Source organism: Myodes glareolus, chromosome 23 (genome assembly GCF_982192425.1).
Source record: "Myodes glareolus chromosome 23, mMyoGla1.1, whole genome shotgun sequence".
Lineage (NCBI taxonomy): Eukaryota > Metazoa > Chordata > Mammalia > Rodentia > Cricetidae > Myodes > Myodes glareolus.
This window is the reverse complement of record NC_142048.1, coordinates 43,551,812-43,575,209: the sequence shown is the minus strand read 5'-3', so window position 1 is coordinate 43,575,209 and position 23,398 is coordinate 43,551,812. Positions and strand designations below refer to the sequence as shown.

Below are 23,398 nucleotides of genomic sequence, written 5' to 3'. Positions count from 1 at the left end.
CATTTTCAATAACGGGAAACAAGGTACAATGACTACAATAATTCACCAGCCCCCTTTTTTCTTCAACAAGCAGCACATTGTTTTATTAGAATACAGCAATCCTGCCACATTACATTTTACAGTATGTGTATGAGACCTGTAAATACACTACCCATCTAAAATACGAAAGAGCAACCCGGATTCAGCGATAGTTGCAAGTTGGTGTTTTATGTGAATTTCACATTTTGTTGATGTTTGCAATGAAGTCACTACTGCCCAGAAGAAAAATTATTTTACATTTCCATTAAAAGCTACAGTAGTAAATAAACCATGGAGTTTATGTAGATATCCACGAAAACATTGAGGGGAGCCCATTAAAGTGCCAAACCCCGTGTTAAGCATTTGATAAAAGACCACCTATAAGGTACACTTCTAGGATTTTTTTCAAGTGATAGAGTTTTAAAGAGATTTTATAATGCTGTACCAACCTCTGCAGAGCAGTCAAAAGGAAAGTGAAGTTTATGTTTCTCAGTAAAGCAGCTACGCAGCCCATCACTACAGAACACCCTGCCAGAGCTCACGTGAAATGGTGAGATTGGCAAGTAGATAAAAGACTGGAGACCGGTGTGCACATAGACTGCTGGGTAAGCAAACACACAGTTCACACACACACACACACACACACACACACACATCCACACAAAATAGATCTGGAGTAGATTACAATAATTAAGGGGTGATAAATAATAATTAACATTCCCATAATTGAACGGGGCTCTTTTTTAAAGGCTGAATTAGCAAGGTGGTTTATAGGCAGGGACATCTATGCAATGTGACTCGCTATGGCTGGCTTGTTGTAGAGAGGGGAAAACCATAGCAATTTGTTAATTTACGGAGACACTGTGAATGATTTGGAGATGTTCACTTAGATTATCCTTTGGGAGCTACAGTTAAGTGAAAAGAAAGAAGGGAAAGTGTGCCTACCCCCATGAGAATACACGCTATTAATGCATTCCTCTTTTCACGGATATTTGAACCAAATAGAGATGGGGTTTCGTTATCACTTTTATTTCTGTAAGTGAGGACACGAGTTTTGAAGGCAGAGAGGAATCTGTCCAAGATCAATGGCCACCAAATGCAGAGCCTAAATATCCTGTCTGTTGATACCAGAGTTCAAGCCTTTGGGGGATGAATGTGCAAGAGGAATGCAGACCAGAGCCAGAGGCTGTGCACGCTGTGATTAAGTGATGAACGGCTTCCATCTTAAAGGCCAGCCCACTTCACTCTCAGCCTACTGTCACACATAGGGCTGGCCCTTGAACAGGGTCCCCACCATGTTCTGTGGCTATCTGCACATCCTCAGACACTTCATTTCCTACTGCAGCTTTGAGGAGAAATAGGGGATGACCTCTCCTCACCATGCTGATGACACTGCAAACCCATGAACAGAACACGAGGAAAGCTCTTCCTGAATGTGAGAAATACACACAGGAATGGGTTAAAGAGACTTCTGCTCCCATTACAGTAATCAGAAAACACATCTCTCTAATGCACGAGCATCACAGGCATGAAGATGATGGACCTTCGAACTTGGTATTCTGCCAGAATATATATGATCTACAATGACCTTTATTGAAGCTTCGCAGAGAAATAGGAAAAAAATGAACAACATATTGAATTCATTATAAATGTAAATTTACTTAAAATTTCTCATTATGAGACTGTGTGGCATTATTAGTTGGCCTATCCTAAATGAATAAGGGTTGTTGAGCAAAATAGTCTTTGTCATGAAGTCCCTTCCTGGGAAAGGAATGAGAACTTGGCAACACTTGCCCAGTTCCTTGTCTTACGGAGAAGGACATCTTACTGAACTATGAAATCCAGAAGTCCAGAGGCCATTTACCACACAGATGGCAGAAAGGGGAGAGCAGTAGTATACGTTTATAAATGTGCAGTAAATAAAGGGAGAAGGCAAAAAAGAGGGCTCTAAAGAAAGAGGAGACAGAGAAACAATTTTGGCAAAAACTTTGGCGTGAGGGAATAATGAAGTCATCACAAAAAATAATAAAAATAAAATAAAATGTACGCCTCGGGTGTTCAGAGCACATTCTCTGCTCCTGCGCCCAAAGTAATAGAGATTTTACTCAGGCAAAGAAAGTAATAAGGACAAACAAACATAAAAATGAGTCAGAGCCCTACACCCTGATGTACTGACCACGTGCTCCCTGGCCTGGCTTATGATGGGGCTGACGGCCGGTAAGGGAACACAGTCACGGCTATCGGATCAGACAGCGAGAAGAAATTATCATCTGAGAGGCATGGCAAAGTGATAATTTATCCTTTTTGCTGAGTCTATCACTTGGACTTGGGATCCATTAGTCATATTGATCCTAGATCTTCCACCCTGACTCGTACCGAGCACTTCCAATGACAAAATCAAGTTGTTCGCATCCTTCATTGTATTACTCTGAAAGTAAATGGATTTGTCACAGAGAAAACATGCCCCCAGGAGCGGCTCAGTCCCCAAAGCTGAGAGATTATGCCCACAGGTGAAGAATGCATATGCCCTGCCTGGAATGTGCTAAAATATTCCAGGATAACAAAAGCAGATATGAAGGGGGTCAAAAATCATTTGAGAAGGTAGGAATAATGAACAAAAGTGGAACACACTGAGCCTCAACAACCAGGTGCCAGGAAAGCATAGCACCGGGGCAGAGCTTTTTTCCCATGACCACAGAGTGCTTGCTCACCTGGCAGGCACCAGGCATTGAATTGGATCCCTAGCCCTAGCTCCTCTCTGAAATCCCTAATGGATTTATTATCTACTACCACTTCTAATCATAAACATTTGGTGCGCCATGGACCAAAGGAAATACTCTAATGATATTCCTACTGTAGTTTCACTTACAACATCATCGCGCAACATTATCTTATTTTTCATATGAGGAAACTAGTTCAAAGAGGACAGCATTAAGACTATAAGATTACTAGGAGGAGTTTGGACTGCACCTGGCTGGCTCCACAGGCCCCCTCTCTCTATCTCACCCTGCCTCTTAAAAATGTGGGTTTTTTTTTTTTACGTTGAAATAGAATTACTTCATTTTCTCCACTTTTCCTTTCCTTTATCCCATCCCAGTTACCCTACCTCAAGCCTCCTCCATGTTCCTCCCACAATCAAATTGATAGTCTTTTTCTCTTTGATTATTATTATACACCTTCTCTCTCTCTCTCTCTCTCTCTCTCTCTCTCTCTCTCGCACACACACACACACACACACACACACACACACACACATACACACACACCTTGTTGAGTTCACACCTTGCCTCTTTTAACGAGATGCCTGTTACCATGCTGCCTAGGTTGGTCTCACGTCCTTGGGCTCAACTGTTCTGCCCACTTCAGCCTCCACACTGAGACTTCGGGTGTGTGTCACTTCTTCTGGCTCAAGATCCGAGTTTTTCAAAGGGCAGACTTGTAATAAGTTATATAATAAGTTACACCTTCTGAATGATTTTGAGTGCCCCCCAGTTGTCTTCTTGTGCCTCTGACTTTTATACAGGAGAGCTTGTAATGTCCTCATTTAAGGAATTGTAAGTTTTCTAAGAATGAAGACTGGACCAGCCACCCAGGTCTCCTGAACACATGTCACACATTCTTTGAAATCTAATCACGTACAGCCATTGGAGTCATTGGTCCCGCTCAGGTATTTTTTTTTTTTCTTAGAGATTTTATTGAAGACTGAGGCATATGCTTTGGTTGAATGCTCTGTTCTTCACTGTGTAACTACTGGTTTCTGTCTGTGGAAAACTGACTGTCTATGGGAAGGCTGTGGTCATTTGCTCTGCAGGGCCACCTCCAGACATAACAAGCATCCACTCTCCGCGTTCTGTTCCACAACAGCTTTAAGCACCAGTTCAAGGACAGAGTTGCAGTTTATAGCTGTCCAGTGTGGGCTTTGCTTGCTTGTTTTCGTCATGTGAAGCCTGTGGACCACCTGGGAGTAGGAACTTAGCACAGACAGTGACCATGCTTTGGGGACAACTTGCATCTTTCTGACACACCGTGCTTTGCACTTCCTCCTCATCCAATTCTTATGCACACCCAACTCACCATTTGCCATGTAGTTTATTCCTATGTAATACATGCACCTCTTTGATCTATCACAAAACTCAGCTCAATCATTCACATTTGAACTTATCATTGCGCACTGCCTCGATATATTTTTTTCTGAGTATCTATTACGTGTCAGATACTCTACTAAGGCTTAAGGACAGCTTATGAAGAGGTGAATATAATATTGTACCCACTGACTTGAAGTTACCACAGGCCAGTGGGAACATGTTGCTGGTTAATGTTGAACTCTGTTCAATATGAGGGAGTGAACCCAAATGACACAGCAGTCCCGATGTTAGACACTGTATAATGTAGATTCCCTCTCCTCTCATCATTCTTCGTTTGTGACAGAAACAGTCTAATGTAGCCTAGGCTGTCCTTAATTATGCTGTGTAGCTGAGGGTGACGTCAAACCTGTATACCTCTTGCCTTAATCTCCCCATGTGCCATTAAGCCTGGGTTCATGTGATGCTAGGGGCAAAACCCAGGGTTCTGTGGGTGAGAGGTGAGTATACAACACAATGAGCTAAAACCCTAGACATTCTCTCTCCAATTTCTCTCTCTCTCTCTCTCTCTCTCTCTCTCTCTCTCTCTCTCTCCCTCTCTCTCTCTCCTAAGCTAGCATTCTCTAACTGAGCTACATCCCATCATTACAGTATCTGAATAAAACTCTAAACTCTCTGAAAGCCAATAACTTTGCCAGAGTTTTAGCAACAGATGTTTGGCAATGCCTGGGCACAGTTTTGAATAATTACACTTGTGTTGGCTAGGGTGTTGCTGGCTTAACATTAAACAGTAGATAGAGGCCAAGGATGTTGTGCAATGGCTTACACTAACCAAGGCATCCCTTTAAATCAAGAAGTAGCTCACTAAATATATCAGTATTATTAAGGTTGAGATTTTTATCCTTACATTTTTTTTTTTCATATGAGTCAGGGTCAAGGATGAACTGGTGAGTATCAGACAGGGAACGGAGTCTAGCCTTTACAGAAGCTGTCCTTGGTTGCCTCAGGAGTCCATAATCGTTACAATGGCTAAGTAATTAACGGAAAGCAGGAAACTGAGGCACACAAACTGAACAACAAGAGCATGAGTTGAACAGGTAGAGAAGTGAGTCTGAGCTAAATTTCAAGCTTTAATGAAAGCAAATGAAAGAAGCTGCAACACAGGAACTTTGGCTGCAGCTAGTGAGGTTAACCAGACCTAAGGGTGTGATAGAGCCTGGCAGAGTAAAACCCGAGAAAGCAATGCATACAGGAAAAAGCAAAGGCACAAGGTAGCTCAGACAGTGGGGTGGGGCTCTGAGGTAGGCAGAAACTCCCTTCACACTCGAAGGCATGGGAGTGATCTGCCATGCTGTTGGACCAAAGGAACATTGAGCGGATAGCATCACTGTGTGGCTGAAAGTGTCCTGCCGCATGGAAGCAATCATGACAGCACTCCACAAGTCTTGGGCTGCCCTGGGCACAAGTTTTAGTGAAATAGTTGAACAACTCAGTGTAGCCTGAGAAGCCAGGGTCTCCTACAAGGCTCTAATGGGATCAAAGGCACTGGGAAATGAGAGGCTCCCTGTGTCCTCAGAGCAGAATGTGGAGCAAGTACAGAGAAGAGAAAGGACACCTTCAAAGGCTCTATCAGAGAGTTCTGGGCGTCCACACTGAATGCGGAGGCGAAGAGCTCATTCAAGGGCATCAGAGGATATAAAGCTTGGTCACCCTCTCACCAGCTGCAATGCTTGTTCTGAGTCAGAGGACAGGAGCACACCCATTGGCGGTGCAGAATGGATAAAATGGAGTCTAGACAATGATGTTCAGAGGCAGTGGCAGCGGGGCTGGGGCTGGGACATGCTGCCCTAGGTCAGGAGTACAAAGCAGCCACAGGTCTACCTAGCCTTCCATCTGCTCCACAGGACAGGCACGGCAGACCTAACTAAAGGGCTTCAAAGACAGATCTACTACTTGCTATGGTTTGGGAGGGAAGTCAACTGTCACAGCATTTGTGTGGGACTTCCTAGGGTACTCCTAGAAGTGCTGCACTCACTTTCACTCTTATTTTTGAGCATTTAATGCAAATTTGAAGTAATTTAAAAATAAGTCATTTTTTTGAATGCTACTTCCATCAGTGGTATTGAGACGTTTACACCCAATTTAAACCTTCCTACCAGCTTGCTACTTAGTCTAACTCTGTTTAGGTTCTGGAAGTGAGAAACAACATTGTCCTTGAAGCAAACTAAGGGACAAAAAGTTCACGAGGCAGTCACTTCTCTGATGCACATCCTTCAATATCTCGTTAGCCCTTGGAGGGAGATCTAGGCTTTTAGCACAGAAGATTCTCTAATGTTTCCCCTGTTACTCCCTTAACTTTTCACTGTGGTAGCTCTTTAGGCCATGGCTAAATAGTACTTCCTAACCAATCATGTCATTTCACACTTATATAATTTCACCTCTCATTAAATATAATCCCACTGCCCATAAGGCTTATAATCAGTCCTCCAAAACATGCATGAGAATGCTATTCTGAGAAGTCTTGGTCAGTAGAAATTGACATATCCCTTCCATCTTACTGTTACTATCTTTATAGGTAACAGTCCTTATCAGATTCATTTCTTAAGAATTTGTTTTTAATTATGTGTATGTATTTGTGTTTGTACATGGGTATGTGCATGTATGTGCCTTCACAGGCCAAAGAAAGGAGTCAGAGCTTCTGGAGCAGAAGTTACAGGTATTTGTGTGCTGCCTCTAGTGGATGCTAGGAACTGAATTCAGATCCTCTGCAAAAGCAGAACACACTTTATCCACTAAGCCATCTCTCCAGCCCTCTCTTAGATCCTTATTTACATATTTATCTCATTCATTCGATACTTGATCTGATTAAGGACAGAGAAAGTATCTCATTCATTGCCAAATACTTGGAGGCAAAGAACTCATTTATTAAATAAATTGAAATCTGTGGTGATAAGAATTACAGTTTTAGGAATGAACCACCTAACTGGCTATGGATAGTCATTAATCCAAGCTCTAATACTGCAAATGGAGAACAGACTCACATTAGTGAGGAATGCTGAGGTGTATGGTGCCAAGAAACCATGGGTGGCATTTATATGTCTGCACAATCTCTTTTCTTACTTGACAACTTTCTGGTCTACAGGAAATTACCAAAGACAGTACAGAACTACACCAAAAACAACACTCAAAGTCAAAGGGAGCCAGGGATCTTACATTCTGGGAGACTCCTTCCAATGTTCCTTATCCTCAGTCTCAATTACCCTATCTATAAAATAAAAAACAGGAAGTGGGTGGAAAGAACTAAATAGGACTTTCCTCATTAAAGGCTTTGCAGAAAGCCTGGCATGTCGTCCTCAAACTACTATGAGCAATGAGAACCAACATTAGTGAGGACTGCATCACTCTAGTGGATCATAGTACCAAAGAAAATATTACATAAGCAAGTTTAGCCTTTGTCAGCATCCATATCTATACCAAAGCCTCTTCTCCCTACTAGATGTATTAATTTCCTTCTCTTTCATTCCCAATATATGCCTCCAACACCATTCCATGATTCCTATTCTTGGACCAAGTTCATGAGAATGTGAGACAAATGTTTTTCTACAGAAATGTATAATAGCACCCTGTTCCTTCTAAATGGACCCAGATACTACAACTGAGGCATTTCCAACAGCGCAGAGATGATAATAATATTGAAGGGCAGGGCTAGGCTAGTCATCTAGCTCAGTATATAATTCTCATAGCACAGTGCCAACTCCTGTCAATGACGGTACAATGATAAGGAAGCAGTTCTTGCTCCCCTGCGGTACCCACCATTCTTGCCTCTAAGAGTGAGCTTCTTGCCTCTAAGAGTGAGCTCCAAGTGAACCATTTGAGCCAGCAAGTCAACCATCAGCTCAACATCCTCTAGACAGCAATGGAGGTTTAAGCTGTCACTGTGACTAGCAAGGGTCACTGTTAGTGGTCCATAGAGGCTCAGGGATACTGCATATAACTAATAAATACATCCATAGAGAATCAGGCAGGGGAACAGGAAGCCAGAGCTGCAAGCCAATACTGAATCAACAATGAAAAGAACAGTTCCAACTCAGTTAAAACAGAGCCAACAGAGACTGGGTTATATTTGAATCAAAATTCACCACAGCGGGGGATTATCAGCTGTTCGGCTTTGAGTGTTGGATGTTTTTCTTGGAAAGTTAGCTGAGAGAGCCAAGTGAGCCTGAGTTATATGGGAAGTGAGCTGTGCAATTGCAAGGCTGGGATGGTTTGCCTGTCATCTGCGGGGTGGAAGCCATTGCAATTTGTGCAAACCAAAGCCTAGGGACTTGCAGGAAGTCACTTTATCACTTGATGTGCTTACTGTGGTGCTGAATCTAGGTGGCTCCCAGGGACAATCACCATGACTCTGTAAGATTTTACGGGGCCGAGAAAACTTGAGGACTTGTGGTATAATGAGCGGCCACCTAGGGTTCCTTCAGCAGCAGGTTCTAGAATTATAGCCTACCTGTAATAAGATCAGCTGGATGCATCTCAATGGCACCTGTAGGCAGGTGCTTATTCTGCAGGTGTCTAAACCACCCATGAAGGACAAATGGGCACACTCTATTTTACTGGCAGTTATGTGAAAAAATGTCCACAGGGCTGGTTCTCATTATTGTCGCCCACAATTAACTAAAAGCAAAAGGGGGTAGCTGCAGGTCCCATGTCTTCCAGAGCAGACTGTAGAGAATAGTGAGGACCCGAGGACCCCATGGCAAAGGATTGCCAGGAGAAGCTGCTGATGTGGATGAGATTGCGTATTTCCATTTTAATGAGCTGAAAAACACAGGCAGCCTGCATTTGCAAAGAGAATCAGGGTGGTGTGGGGTGTGCTGCCCAGAAACATTAAAACCCGTGCTGTCTCAGCAGGACCAGGATGCAGCTCTTGATTCACACCCGTGGAACATTACTGCTGAGTTACAGATCTGTGGCTGTGTGTGGGGAGGCCTCCTGGGCTGTCCTTACTTTTGCATAATTCAAGATATAAAGACATTTTATTGCGGCTAAACTGTGTAAGAAGACCTAGGATGGAGAAATAGTTCTATACCTTCATTATGAAAATCTCGAAAAAGACAAAAAAAAGGACGTTTGCTTTCTTTATGAATGGCTTTAAAAAATATCGTAGTACTGGCTGGTTGGTTGTGAGTTGTCTGCCTTGCTACTAAAGCCGGCTTCATGCCCATCCTTGCCACTAAGCAGTCGTTCCCTGTCATCCTTAACAACCCAAGGCAGGCACAATCCAGTGCCATCAAACTGCAGAAATAATTGTTAATGGAGCACTTAGGGTTACACCTTGAATCATGAATATGAGCAAGAGAATTTAGGTATTTAATATTTTACTTCTTTTGTGGTACTAGAGATCAAATGAAGAATCTGGCAATGCTAAGCAAGGGTTCTACCCCTGAGCTACACCCCAGCCCAATAAGACAGAGGGAATGCAGTTAGTCTACATATGCATAGATATTCGTCTCTAATAGTTCTCCCGTGGCCAGTGTTTTTGCTTTACATAGTTTTCGTTGCTCATGCTTTGATGTGGCACAAAAATATTCAATGGACAACTCCCAAAATAAATATTCCTTGAGTTTCAAACTGAGTGATGAAAGCTTGGTGTTCCAGCTGTGTTCCTAGGAGAGAGTGAAGTCCTGCGTCTAGGGTATCCATGCTGTACACGCCACCTGCCCATTCAGCACCCGGAAGTTATCTCAGTTACCAGATCAACCATCACAGGAGTGTGGAGCTACTGTTTTGTAAACCATTAGCAACAGACTCAAAGCACAGGGATACTGATGTTACAATTTGGATGTGCCAAAGAGACCCCGTAAGGCACACTTCCTCGAGTGAAAAGGAAGGAAGCGCTCAACTAACTAGGAAAAGAAAATAAATGAATAATGATGTCACTAAGATCTATTGTCAAATAAGTGGGGTTTCTTTTTTTGAGAACGAGAACAAGGCCATATTTATGTAATTTTTACAACTGCATATTGTTAAAATTGTTCTAATTTATTTTTAGCAGGTTTTGTTAATTTCTTACCAGGTCTAATTTATAAACTAAGGTTTCTCTTAGTTATGTATATAGGAAAATAAATTGTGTACAGGACTTGGAAACACATGCCTTCAAGCAACCACCACGGTGCTTAGCTATGTACCTTTAATGAGACTTTGAGCCAGGCAAGGACTGGCAAACGGGCTATCTAGCTGATGCACAAAACAGAATGTCTGGCCAACAAAGAGGCTGTTGTAGCTAGAGGCTCTGAAGTCAGGCTGTCCAATCCTGGCTCCAATACTGGCTCACTCAGTAACCATGCGCTTGAGTAATTGCCTAATACCTTGTGAACATGTAAGTTTCCTTATCTATAAAACTGCCATGCCTCCCTCAGAGAACTGTTGGGAAGATTAGCCTGGCGAGCTGCATTGCAGGTTTGCAGTGAGAATATACAGTCAGCGGCATAATCTCCAACTCTAAAAATCAAAATGATCCAAACTGCAAACCATCTTTGTGGACTGGGAACTGAAACCAGGGCCACCCACGCTGTGAAAATGATCTACTGGGCTCTCTCCAGACACTTTAGTAGAGGACTTTATAAATACTGATATGGCAAGCAAAAATTCGTATAAAAACATTAAAGATAATGTACAAAATTATCTTAGGCTATAGGATAAATAGGAAACATAGGTGATTTTCATATTTAACTTGGTTCCCATCTCCACGATATCTCATTATATACTTCAATAATAATAACAATAGCAATAATACATAAATATACCCAAATCTTTAAAATCAGAAACCATTTTCGTTTCAAGTATTTTGAATAAAGGGATCTCCTGCTGCCCAATCTAAATTCATTATTCCACAAAGCAGAGCTATCACTATATGTGCTGAGCTTTAAGGATCAAAGAAGCTGATACCAGGAAAACACTAACTGTAAAGTTCTGCTCAGATTTCAACATTTATTGCTGTCTGCACAATCTGGCAGTAATTCATCTGCTTGACCTCGTCTAGCCCACATGCCTACTGTTTGCATTATCTATGGAGTGGGTGGGAGGCGTTCCTGAAAACAGTGATTTTTAATTCCTACCCCCAAATGACATTTTGAGCAACCACGACACATTGGGATGAAAAATTAAATACAATCGTGAGGAATATAATGAAAAAAGTATTCAAATCGATATGTCATAAAATCCTATAGAGAGAGGAAGAAAATGCTTGAGTGGTTCACACCAGCTAAATTACATATGTCTATGAAAGACCAATCGGGGTATGATACTGATTGAAAGTATCCTCCAAAGGCTGACGTGCTGAAGCCTTGACTGACAGAATGTTTAGGTGGGACTCTGGGAAAATGATTATATTGAAGCATACTGCATTATATAGATGGATTAATGCATTGTCAGAGTGAGAAATGAGCAGAGCCTCTTGAAGCTGTGAAAACTCGGGAAGTTGGAGTCTGACTGAGGAAAGGAGTCACCAAGAGCAGGCCTTCGAAATCTTTTTCCTAGTCCCTGTTTACAGCACCCATAAGCAAGTAGCCAGGGTCTATTCCATATTCCAGCTGCCACACTGCTCTGCCTCACTCAAGATCATGGTGATGAGGCTAGCTGACAGCTGACTACAGCTTCTGGATCTAGGAGCCCAAACCAAGTCAAATCCTTCCCTCTTTTAACGTCTGGTTTCTGTCCCAGTAACTAATGAACGACCCACAGGCTGTTCCCTGCGATGGGTGGAAAAGAACTAGGAGGCCGTAGATAAGAATCCACCCAAGATTGTGGAAGTCAGAGATGAGCAGGAGGACAAGGGTACAGGAAGTAACGAGACACACATGTCACACAGGGACAGCAGCCCAAGAGAAAGCAACATGTGAGAACAAAGAAGGCTGACGAGGTAGATCTCACTGTGGCTTCTGGAGAGCTCAAGGAAATGGAGGCAGACCAGCAATCTTTGGCTTCACTCTTTGTCTATGACTGCGGTCATCTTAATGACCATGTTTAAGCCCCTTCCCCAAGGGATCTAAAACACAAAGGACAGGGAAAACAGCTATAAACCAGAAAAAACAAAACAAAACAAAACAAAAACAAAACAAAACAAAACAAAACAGGGGCCTGGCATTTTCTTTAGCAAGAGTAGGGAGATTCAGAGCCCAGATTCAGATTCAGTGCAGCAACAAGGTTTGCATGAGTATTTGTCTAATGCTGAGGGTATCCGGGCTGCAGACATTCACTTTTAAAACAACTTATATTAACCTCATGTCTGTCTGTCTGTCTGTCTGTCTGTCTCTCTCTCTCTCTCTCTCTCTCTCTCTCTCTCTCTCTCTTTCCAGGAATGTTTTCAGAGGTGTAATTTCTTGGCACTTAATTACTAGTATTTAACCAATTCAACAGTTTTTTTTTTCCTTTAATGGCCATTAGGCTTCTATTACAATATTATAAATTCTAATCAATTGCGGTTTTCTGAAAAGGTCCTCATTGTCAGTCTCCTCAAAGCAAAGTTTATCTGGACTATTAGACATTCTCCGTGCTCTGGTTGCACCAAATTAGATTAATTATTTATACCTGAGGCTTACTGCTTCAGCATGTGGGCACCTCAGTTCACACGTCCCTAGTCAATTATTAAGAGTCTTATTTCTCTCTCTCTCTCTCTCTCTCTCTCTCTCTCTCTCTCTCTCTCTCTCTCTCTCTCTCTCTCTCTGTCTCTTTAAATAAAATCCTCATTTCATAGTCTGTTTGATTGAGATTAAACATAAGTCTGGCAACTCTTGTCTTAAAAAAAGCCCAATATCATAGCTTCTCTTTTGGGTTTTATGATGGCGAACACATTAGTAACAAAGGACCCATTCAACCAGAATATTCTCACAGGGGCTCCTCACTTATAATCGACTGGGTGCCAATCTGTGTAGAATTATTAAGACGATGGGAAACCACAGATAATGCACAGATCTTCACAAGTATGCATCAGGAATAATGAAAAATATGAAAAGGAACATTATGAGTTTTCAGTACCTTACCCCCTAATTTTTTAACAAAGTAAGAGATATTCAGCAATTAGCCTTTGATCCAGATACTTGTGATTTTTTCAAACTCGTCCTTCTGATAGCATCCTTAAACTAATAAGGCAAGACACATAGGGAAATGCTCAGGTTCTTTGTTATGCTCGTCAATTCTTCTGAAAAGGACATGATCTAAAAATGTTGGTTCTGCCCAGAACCTTCAGGACGGTTAAAGAGCCAGGCTAGGTTGCTACGCAGACAGAAGCAACAAGTGAACGCATCATGGGGTAAGGACAGTTAGCAACAGCACAGAGTTTGAGTACATGGCACATAACAGCACCAGGAGACTTGTGAGATGTGCATTCGTCTGGATCTTTGAAAAGCTGGGAACGTAGACCACATACTCCAGTGAGAAATTCCACTCCCCACTTGTCACCTCTCCATCTCATCCTCCCAAGATTGAAAGCTGACCATAAACATGACTAGATGACCACTTTCTTGAGTTTTATTTCAGATAAGTGAAACTTAAAATGAAATCCCAAACACCAGCAACACTTCCCAAAGTCCGAGGAGATTGTGCTTAACAAGACTACATAAGCCATCCTTGATTTCTAGAAAGGCAGTTCGAAAACAATTTCCTGTCTTTAACTCCTTTCTACCCCATCTGCTTAGTCTGGTGTCTCTCTCCTGCCCAGCTCAATAGGACTTTATCAAAGAGAAGCAGTTCATTTTGTTCATGGCCACCAGTCAATGGCAGACCCCGCTTGGTGCTGGGCCCAAATTACAAATCCCCCTCCTCAACATAGAATTGATGTCAAGGCTTCAGCAAGCCTCTTGACCTTGACTTTTCTAATCCCAATATCATTTTGACCCCTTGATGAGATTAAAAATCAAAAATAGTTCCTGGCAGGCAATGCCTCAGGGCTAGAATCTGTCTGCTCCTTACCTTTAGAGCCTTAATTCTCAAAGACATTGAATTATTTTGAGCAGGCTGTTTACCTTGATGCGAACAGAATTAGCCCCAGACACTAAGCCTTTATGGCAAGTTTTATTGTCCAAGGCAAATATAACCTGTTAAGATTTATAGGATTTATTAACAGCAATAACCATTTTATAGCCAACATCAGTAAATCAGGGTTTATTGAGAACTCTACAATTTTAATCTGTAGAAAACCATTAAAATGTCGGATTTTCATTGGACATAATTTCTTACTTTTATGAAAGATAGATTTTTCATTTAATTGGGCAGTATAAAAAAAGTGCAGTGTGGGGTAATGAATTGTTTTTGAAAAGAACAAAACAACAAGTGTCCACCACTAAAGTTGCTATCTTTAGTCAGAACTGGCCCAAGGTTAATGTTAGAAGTAATTGTGATGGTTATATATGTTCTAATCCATGCAGCAATTAGGATGAAATCCTAAAATCTGGGATAGCAAAAGGTATCATCAGTTCACTTTTCAGGTATTTCCTAAGAACTTCGTATGGTCAATGTAATAATTTCATTCAAGTCAGGTCTACATAAGCCTGGTGATGGCTTTCAAGTTTACAGTAAGCAATTGTTGAATAGCGTTTTACTAACAGTAAATCACTACCCCTAATACATTGCAGGGGAGGGGTAGTAAACAAAGTGGCCTTCGATAGTAAACATTTAATTTCTCTATGGGCTACATAACAAAAGAAGGAAGAAGGGAAACTATTCAAGGTGCCCTTCTACTGGGAAATGCCAAGTCTGTGACAACTTAGAATGAGGGGTTTCTCAACAATCCTTATTAATGCTCAAAGCAGTTTATTGCAGGAGACTGCAACTTGGATCTTGTTCCCTGACTACAGCAGGACTCTACTTCCCTTTCTGTGGTTCAAGGAAAAGCAATGAAGTGGGAACTGAGGAGAAAGGTTGTAGACACAGTGTTTGCCACACAAGGGTGCAAAGCTGAGCTTCATGCACAGAACGTGTGTAAACATAAGCTGGTTGTGGTGGCACAACACTTGTCTTTCCAGTGTATGGAGGTAGAAATGGGGAGCTCTTTGGAGCTTGCTGACAATCACACTACCCAGGCAGGGCCAGGCCAGTGAGAGACCCTGTCTCAAAAAATAGTGAGCACCTGAGAAACAACATCCCTGTTCTCCACATTTATGTATATTTGCATATACATATAAACACATGCACATACAACACAAATCAATAATAAGATATAAATAAAAAAGAACCACAAACCACAATGTTTGCTGCTAATTTAGTTTTAGAAATTGCACTAAATAGTTTGCAATTTTTTTTTCTTTTTTGACTCCTAGCAATCCTACAAAGAAATATTGTTTTGTTTTGTTTTTTCCCAGTGATGATTCTGAGCTTGCGGGTAGCTGGTGACCTGTCACAGCAATCGGTCAGTGTGAGAGAGTCAAGTAAACATTCGAGTCCAAGGGCCATGCTGCTCCCCATTGCTGTACCATGCTGAGAGTCTTTGATCTGTCCTACCAGTTCCACAGCACATCTACGAACACCAGGACCAGAACCCTCTGATCCAGACTACACATTGTGCCCCTTAGAGCAAATGGCAGTCTTTTCTGATAACTCCTTTTGTTGAGGGCATGACCCTACAGGAAAACAACAATGAGTATGGAAGTCACTCTACAAGTTCTTCTTCTCCTTCAATGCCTGTTCAAGCTCACCATGGGCATTCTATTCCTTCCTACAGCCTATTATAGCATCACCTTATCTCCTTCCACCGACAAAGGTTCCTACCGTGTGATGTCCCTGGCTCCTTGACCCTCAGTTTCAGACCTTCCACCTCTCTGTACTCTGGTCTTTGATTCACTCCCAGGTTACTGTTACAGAGACACAGCGCATGCACAGCAGATCCAGGGTCATTGGTAGAATGTCCGAGAACACAGTAGGTAGTTCTGCTCTCATTGACTCAGGGCTCTCAGGCTTCAGAAAGGCTTAGGGAAACCTCCCTCTTAAGTATATGGCCCCAAGAACCAAACAACAGCAACAAAAGAAACCCACAGAAAACTGGAACAGCAAAAACAATTCCAGGAAGGACAGCTCAGGTATGAATTTTGGCATTAGTGTCAAGTCTTGACTAATCTGAAAGGTCTGGCGCAGTTATTATAAGACAGTCTTGAAAATCCTGTACCGTTCTAATAATTCAAAATCTTTAAACACATTGTTTGGAATAGGAACGTGCCCCCATTAGTGGAGGCTTTATAGTCTAAAACAAACTACATATTTTGATCAAGTAGATGAGTTGGCTGCAAAGACTTTCTCAAGAAAGGTCATTGTATTAATATATGTCTTCTGCAAGCGAGACTTAGCCATGCCCCAGAGTGGCTTGCAGTAAACTCAGTGGGAGATTACTTAGGCCACTAAGGGACAAATTCCCATGATGGGCCAGTATCCCAGAAAACACACTTTCCTTCAGTGAAGACATCACATGTCCTGCAGCAGCCTCAGGACAGAAACCACCTGTTGGTGTGAGATAGCACCTGGCCTGCTGTGGGTCAAAAACTGTGGTGCTTTGAATGAGAATGGCCCCCATAGCCTCATAGATATGAATACTTCGTCACCAAAAGTAAAATTATTTGAAAGGATTACAAGGTGTGGCTTTGTTGGAGGAAGTGTGTCCCTGAGGGTGGACTTTGAGGTTCCAAAATAGACCATTCCAAGCCCAGAGTCTCTCTCTTCCTGCTGTCTGTGGATGTAGAACTCTCAGTTACTTTTCTAGTATGATATCCATCTGCATGCTGCCTGGTCTCCCACATGATGACAATGGACTTAAACCTCTGAAACTAAGAAAAGCCCCAATTAATGCTTATCTTTTAGGAGAGTTGCTGTGGTCATGGTGTTTGTTCACTGCCATAGAATACTAAGACAATAACTATAACAATATTTCACAATGTTAATCACATGACTGACCAGTTTCCAAGCACAGTACCCTAGCGTTCACTATAAGACCCTCTTTTCACTATGAGATCAACAAGTATACTCTCTGATCTGAAGACCACTCAACAGACACTGGCAGAGATGTCCACCCTGGGAGACGAGAGCAATGCAGATAAACAGACAGAGTCATCATTTTTTCCCTTTGCCATCTTTCTTCTTCCAGACTCCCTTCTACACACAAAAAATACAGACATATGAGACAATAACATCTACCTGTATAACTAATGAAAATCAAAGGAGCTGTGAGTGCTGGGCTGAGAATCCTGTAGTTCAACTGTCATTTCCATAAGTCAAGGGGGACGCCTCGCTTCATCAAGGTGATGCTAGAAATAATGGCCTGAACTGTGCATCAGTCCACTTACCCACAACAGAAACTTCCCCGTAGCCACCTGCAATACCATACCAAGGAAACAAAAGCTCTGGCCCCTCTTAGTCCAGAATCAGTTTGTAATCATCCACCAGACCACACTACTTCTTAAAACAGACTCGTAACTAGTTTCAGCTGCCTTAACTCTAAAATATATTTTACAAACTCTATATTATTCAAACAAAAAGAGGAAAGCATACTGGGCTGAATAATGATTCCATTTCTCTTTTCATATGAAAGTTGAGTCTTTACAAATGATTGTGACCCATAAAATTAACATAAGGCTCTAGTGGATTTGGAGCAGAACACAGTCTACTGGGTGGTGTTTATATAAAGACAAGAATATTCAGATCCCCAGTGATACAGAAAGGAGGTCACATAGAGGTAGAGGCAGAGACTGAAGTGATGTATCAACAAGCTAAAAAGACTAGGGATTGTTTGAAAGCCACAGAAGTTAGAAGACAAGCCTACGACAGATTTACTTTTAGCATTTCCAGGAGAAAATGACCTGCCAACGTGAAGTTCCAACTCCTACCTCAAAACACTATCATTCTCAGCTTTCTGGGTTGTGGTTATTTGTGACAGGAATTGTGGGAAATTAATTAAGGAAGTGAATGGCTCTGGTTTTCAGATGGACAGGAAGGTAAGTACCATGAAAGAAACTACATATTCTCCCTTCCTTTTTACCTCTTCCAAACACTCTTCTTAATGGCCTTGAGTAGCCCGGCTTTGCTCATTGGGGTTGCAGCTGAAAAGCACCAACTGAAGCAAATGAAGGGAGAGAACGGACTGAGCCCTGGCTACAGGATACACCTTATTTCACTTGCAGACAGGGCTTAGGTCAGGAAGATGGAGGGGTATGTACTGCAACATTGAGTCAAGTCTAATATTTTTAAGCATACAACCAGACAGGGGAGCTGCTTGCATCTAGATGGCAGCCTCCTGCGCAGAAATCCTCCACCAAGCCTGCACAGTGTAGGAGCCTGCCTTGTCTATGAAGGTGCTTCAGCCATGTGTGAGGGTGGATGCGGAGACTTTGCCTGGGGATGTCACCTTATTAGATTATTTACCCTGTTTGGTTCCATTTCTTTTTTCTGTTTTGATCCATGCCTTCCAAATATAGATGGGGAATGTTCTAGTCATTGGCTGCTAGTACATAGTACCAAACAAAAAAAAGAAACAAACAACAATCTATTTATGCGTCTGACAGGCACTCCAATTCCCATTGACAGAGATAAGAAGCTAGGCTCACTCCTATCCAATAAATATTGAGCATCTTGGTGAGAGAAGCCATTTTGAGTCTTTATGGTGTAACTTTTTTCTTGACAAATAAAATGTATGTATGTACCATTGCATGTGCATATGCGCATGTGCATGTTGTTAAGAAATGTGTATTTATAGTGGCATGGCTAAACTGAGCTAATATGTCCATTAGCTAACATGCTTATTATGTTCTTATGAGAACACTTAAAGTCTATTATATCAATTTTCAAGAGCACAATCATTGTTATTAACTGCAGTAGCCATGCTGCCCAACAGAGCTTTTGAACCTATTCCTCTCAAATGAAATCCTGTATCCTTTGACTTCCCACCAACTCTACAGTGAGCTTTATGTTCTGGGTCTCTACAGGGAAACAAAATCATACATTAACTAATCATCCTATCCCCTGTTCACTTCATGTGACATGTCAGAGAGGCTCATGCATGTTTTTCAGGAATAGAATGACATCGTTCTAAAGGCTGAAGAGTACTGATGTCACATTACACGAACCGTATTACCTCTCTCTGTTCGTTTGCCGACAGACACAGACTGACTCCATATATCTGTGACTATGACTAGAGTTCAGAAAATGAAGAGGTGTAGATGCTTTGTAGGTATCCTGACTTTATTTTTATATATATGCCCCATAGCGAAATTCTGGGTCCCACAGCAGTCTCAGATCTATATCTATATCATCTATCTCTATCTCTATCATATATATCTATCTATATCTATATCTATATCATCTATATCTATATCTACATCTACATCTCTCTCTCTCTATCATCTATCATCTATATCTATATCTATATCTATCTATAATGTTGAGTAACCTCTTCAGTGTTTTTCCTAGTAGCTGGACTAAATTTACATCTTTACCACCAGTATGCAAGGAATCCATTTTCTTTACATCTTTGCCATTATCTGTCACTTCCTTCCTTTTGGTAACAGCCAGGTGAGTACATTTCATTTTCTGGTGAGACAGGGATGGGTGAATCACACACAAGATCTCCTTATACAAGTTCAGTTCCAGTAGAACAAAAGAGAACAATCAAGGCTGTTTGATACAGTATGAGTGACAGTATGAGTGACAAGAGATAAAGAGACAAAAGGAAGGGAGAGGGACTGAGAAGGGTACGTGTGGAGGGCGAGGGTGACATTTTCCAAAATGTCCACAGCAATCTACATTAAGCAGGTGATGTTTGTGTAGGCCCTAAAGGGAGAATTATTGAGACATTGCGACGGTCACTGCTGAACCCAACACATGCAAAGAACCTGAGGGGGAAGCGTGGCAGGTACATCTGGGAAAACGAGAAGCAGAAGGGGCGGCTGTCGAGAGGTATATACAAAACAGTGGATGTGATAACAGAAGGACCATTTTGCAGGACCTTGTAAGGCAGAAACATGTGCATTTCCCACGAGTACTTCAGAGACCCCCTAAGAAATGTGGAAGAGAGACCATATACGGCTGTGAGGCCTTTGTAAGGTCATTGATCTGATATTGGTTTTCCTGCCTCTCAAAGGTCAAGGCTGTATCAGGAAAACAACTAAGCTTCCCCCGGCCATAAAAATTGACTCCTAGACATCTAAATATACAACTTCTTGCAGATAGATTGCTAACAGTGGGCATCAGCCTCTTTCCCACCTGGACCTATATTCTATTTGCAGGGTCTTCAGAGGCTGCATGCATCTGTGCTAAATCATTTGTAAGGTGGGATTCCCAAAGGTGGTCAAGGGAGCTGCAGAGAAGGATGATATGTATGGTGGGCAGACCCATGGGAACACAGGAAGCCCTAAGCAGCATGACACAGTCTCTTATGAATGGAGTGCCCTGCTTAGGAGATGGGACACACAACATTGCTGGATGTAAGAAAGTGGCAGAAGATTAATATCTTTTTGTTCTACATTAAGTAAAAATTTAAAAATAAGCACTTTGGTTTCTAATTATTTCATATCATGCATGGTGTGCTCACTTCAATTTTCAAGTCCGTTTACTTCGTTTCTGCAAACCATCTGAGCCTGAGTAGCATCCACCCAGCAGGATTTCTGCCTAAATATGTAAGTGTGTGTGTGGGTATGTGTGCGTGTGCGCATGTGTGTTCATTCCCTCTCTTCCTTTGTTCTTTCCCAGTACAAATAATACAGGTATTTTATTTAGCAAAGACAGATGACAGATGTTTCTGATTTTCTTTTTCTTTGTTTCTGTTTTTCTTCTATAAGTCTTTCTGCTTCTCACCGAAGGAATTCCAGGTTCCTAGATTCACACTGAAGAGCCATGGCTGGAACAGTTACTGCTGAATACAGGATAATGGTATACATTTATTTTCTAAAATCCTGTGAACAATAGCCTTCCTGCTCACTCTTAGGTTTGCTCCCAGTAATTAAATTACTAATCAGTTAACAATTAGAACATGTATTAAGAGTGATCAAGGATTCAGAAAGCCTTCAGTGTGACCCCAGGCCACTCCTGGTCAAACATATGTTTCTTAGTATGCTGGGGGAGGGGTCTAGGAAACATGTCTGAACTCCAAAGCCATGGTGACTCTGGATTCTAGATGCTCACAGTGGCTGCACTGTATACCATAGCCACAGAGAGGCTGTAGCATACCAGATGTTCAGAAGATGCTTGGTCTGTAAGCAAGCAAGGAATGAACAGACACTAACCCTTCCCTTCTCCAGGCACATTTCAAGGCAGTGCTGCCTGTTAATGCACAGAGGGGTCCCATAGCCACTGTACAAAACAGGCAGTCCTAACACAAAACAGGGCAGATGCCACCAAGGTTGGTCCTCGGAATCCAGAGCATAGCCTAGCAACAACTGTATGTCAATCAGAATGTTGCCAAGAGACAAGTTTCATCCCCAGTTTTCCCCACCATGATTTCTTCACTATGTCTTGCAAGGGAGACCAGACAGCAAGAATGGCAGGCCTAGGTTCTTTCATTCCTCTTGGCCACATGGGTTTCTGTCCTCTCATTGAGGACAGGCATGACTCCTCATAGTGGAGTCCTTCTTACCTCTGCTGCAGGGACTCCCTCTGGCGGGCGGCAATGCAGCACGATCATGCCTTCAATAGGCACCTCCCTGCCTTGTGGATCTTGTTCAAAATTTTTCCGCAAATCTGCAAAGAAGCACAAGACAATGTGTAGGCCACTTTGAGCTAGGACTGGCGTTATTCACACATGGCCCCAATACAATAAAATAGTGAGATTCATGTCAAAAGTTAGATACACACAGATATGTCACTCTCTGACACTTGAGAGTCTCGCTTTGCCAATACTCATGAACGCATCTGCAGCATACCTTAACAAAACAGTTTTGCCACTTCATGTGGATATGAAGGAAGAAAAACTACAAGGAGACAAGAAAAAACAGCCTCATAATTTCATGAGTGTTTGCCAGCATTATCTGTTAAGCATCCAATGAAACACTTGGCCTAATAAATTACTGTCCTCAGCCATTATGAAGTTGAGATGCGCATGATTTTTTTTCTTGTTCGCTGAAGAATACATTATTAATCTGTAACCTCTGTCATTCCTTTAACCCTCTGGGGAGCTGTAGAAGACAGTAATAGAGTGAGATCACCTATTAGTCTTTTTATTTGTAACAAGGGAGAAAGGGCCATCGCCAGTCACAACAAAAATCCATAACCTACCCAACCGGACATATAATTAAGAAACGCAAGACCCTCTAGTCAAGCAGCCATGCTGGGTACGCCGGGCAGTGCCCTTCACACAGGGCTCCGGGCACTTTGCAAACAAGCCGCACTATTAACCTTTTACACATGGAGAGGTGACACTTGCGGAGGTTAATTGGCTTGCCAGTGGTCACAGAACGCATCAGTGCCAGCGAGAGGGGAAAACTCATCTGCTTCCTGACACTCAGCCCGACTGCCAACCAGCAAGGCTGCTAGGAGAAGAGGCCAGTGCAGCCAGGAGAGCGCCAGCTTCATTTGCATAGCTTTCTCCTCTGCCTTTGTAAAGGGTAGGCAGCTGGCCCTGGCTCCTCGGGAGGTGTCAGCACAACACTCTGATGCTCTTCCTGAACAAGGTAATTCTCCTGTCACCTGGACGTGCAGGACAGCCGAGCCAGGGAAGCTGGTCTACAATCCCTCCTCCATGAAAAGCATTGTCTCCTCCCTCCTTGACAACGTATTCTTTCTTCCAATGGAGTATCTCAAATTATAGGCTGTGGATTTATTGATTTAATTTTCTTCGGTGCTTACAGTCACATGAAATATGTCCTCTGTAAAGAGCAGAGCTCCAGAAACAGTTGCATCTTTATAAATTGTATAAATACATTAAACTTGCTTTTAGCAAGTCAAAAACACTCGATGAATAACTAGTTCAGCCATGCACATATTCACGTCTCTCTGAATGCTTTTGCTCCCAGAGATGAACAATATCTGTATATTCAGAGCGCTTTTCACGTCTCTGGAATGTAAATCCACCTTCTCATTCGTTGCTGTCCAGAATTGAGTTCTAGAGGCACCTTCCTTCTGTCCAAAGTCTTTAAATTGTCCTAGTGGCTCAGATCTCCTGACTCTCCATGTAATGGACTCGCAAAACTGCCAACAAAAGCAAGGCACAAAGGGAGTGAATAAAGTCCAGAGCTGGAAGTCTGTTCGAAGCACAAGCCCACTGCAGGACATGTTTTGCTGTCATTCAAGAGAGAGCTGAGTTGAAACTCTCTTTCAAGAAGAAGGGCCTCACT

General features: G+C 42.2%; 1 protein-coding gene across 8 annotated transcripts in view; it reads right to left on the bottom strand.

The window, feature by feature from the left end:
• Unc5d (unc-5 netrin receptor D) overlaps positions 1-23,398 on the bottom strand; it is a 524,519-nt gene that overhangs the window by 172,565 nt on the left and 328,556 nt on the right. For all 8 annotated transcript variants that reach the window (XM_048456515.3, XM_048456517.3, XM_048456516.3 and 5 more), the window contains exon 4: positions 21,703-21,806. In XM_048456515.3, the coding sequence (XP_048312472.3) occupies positions 21,703-21,806 (104 nt within the window). The remainder of the gene's footprint in view (positions 1-21,702; positions 21,807-23,398) is intronic.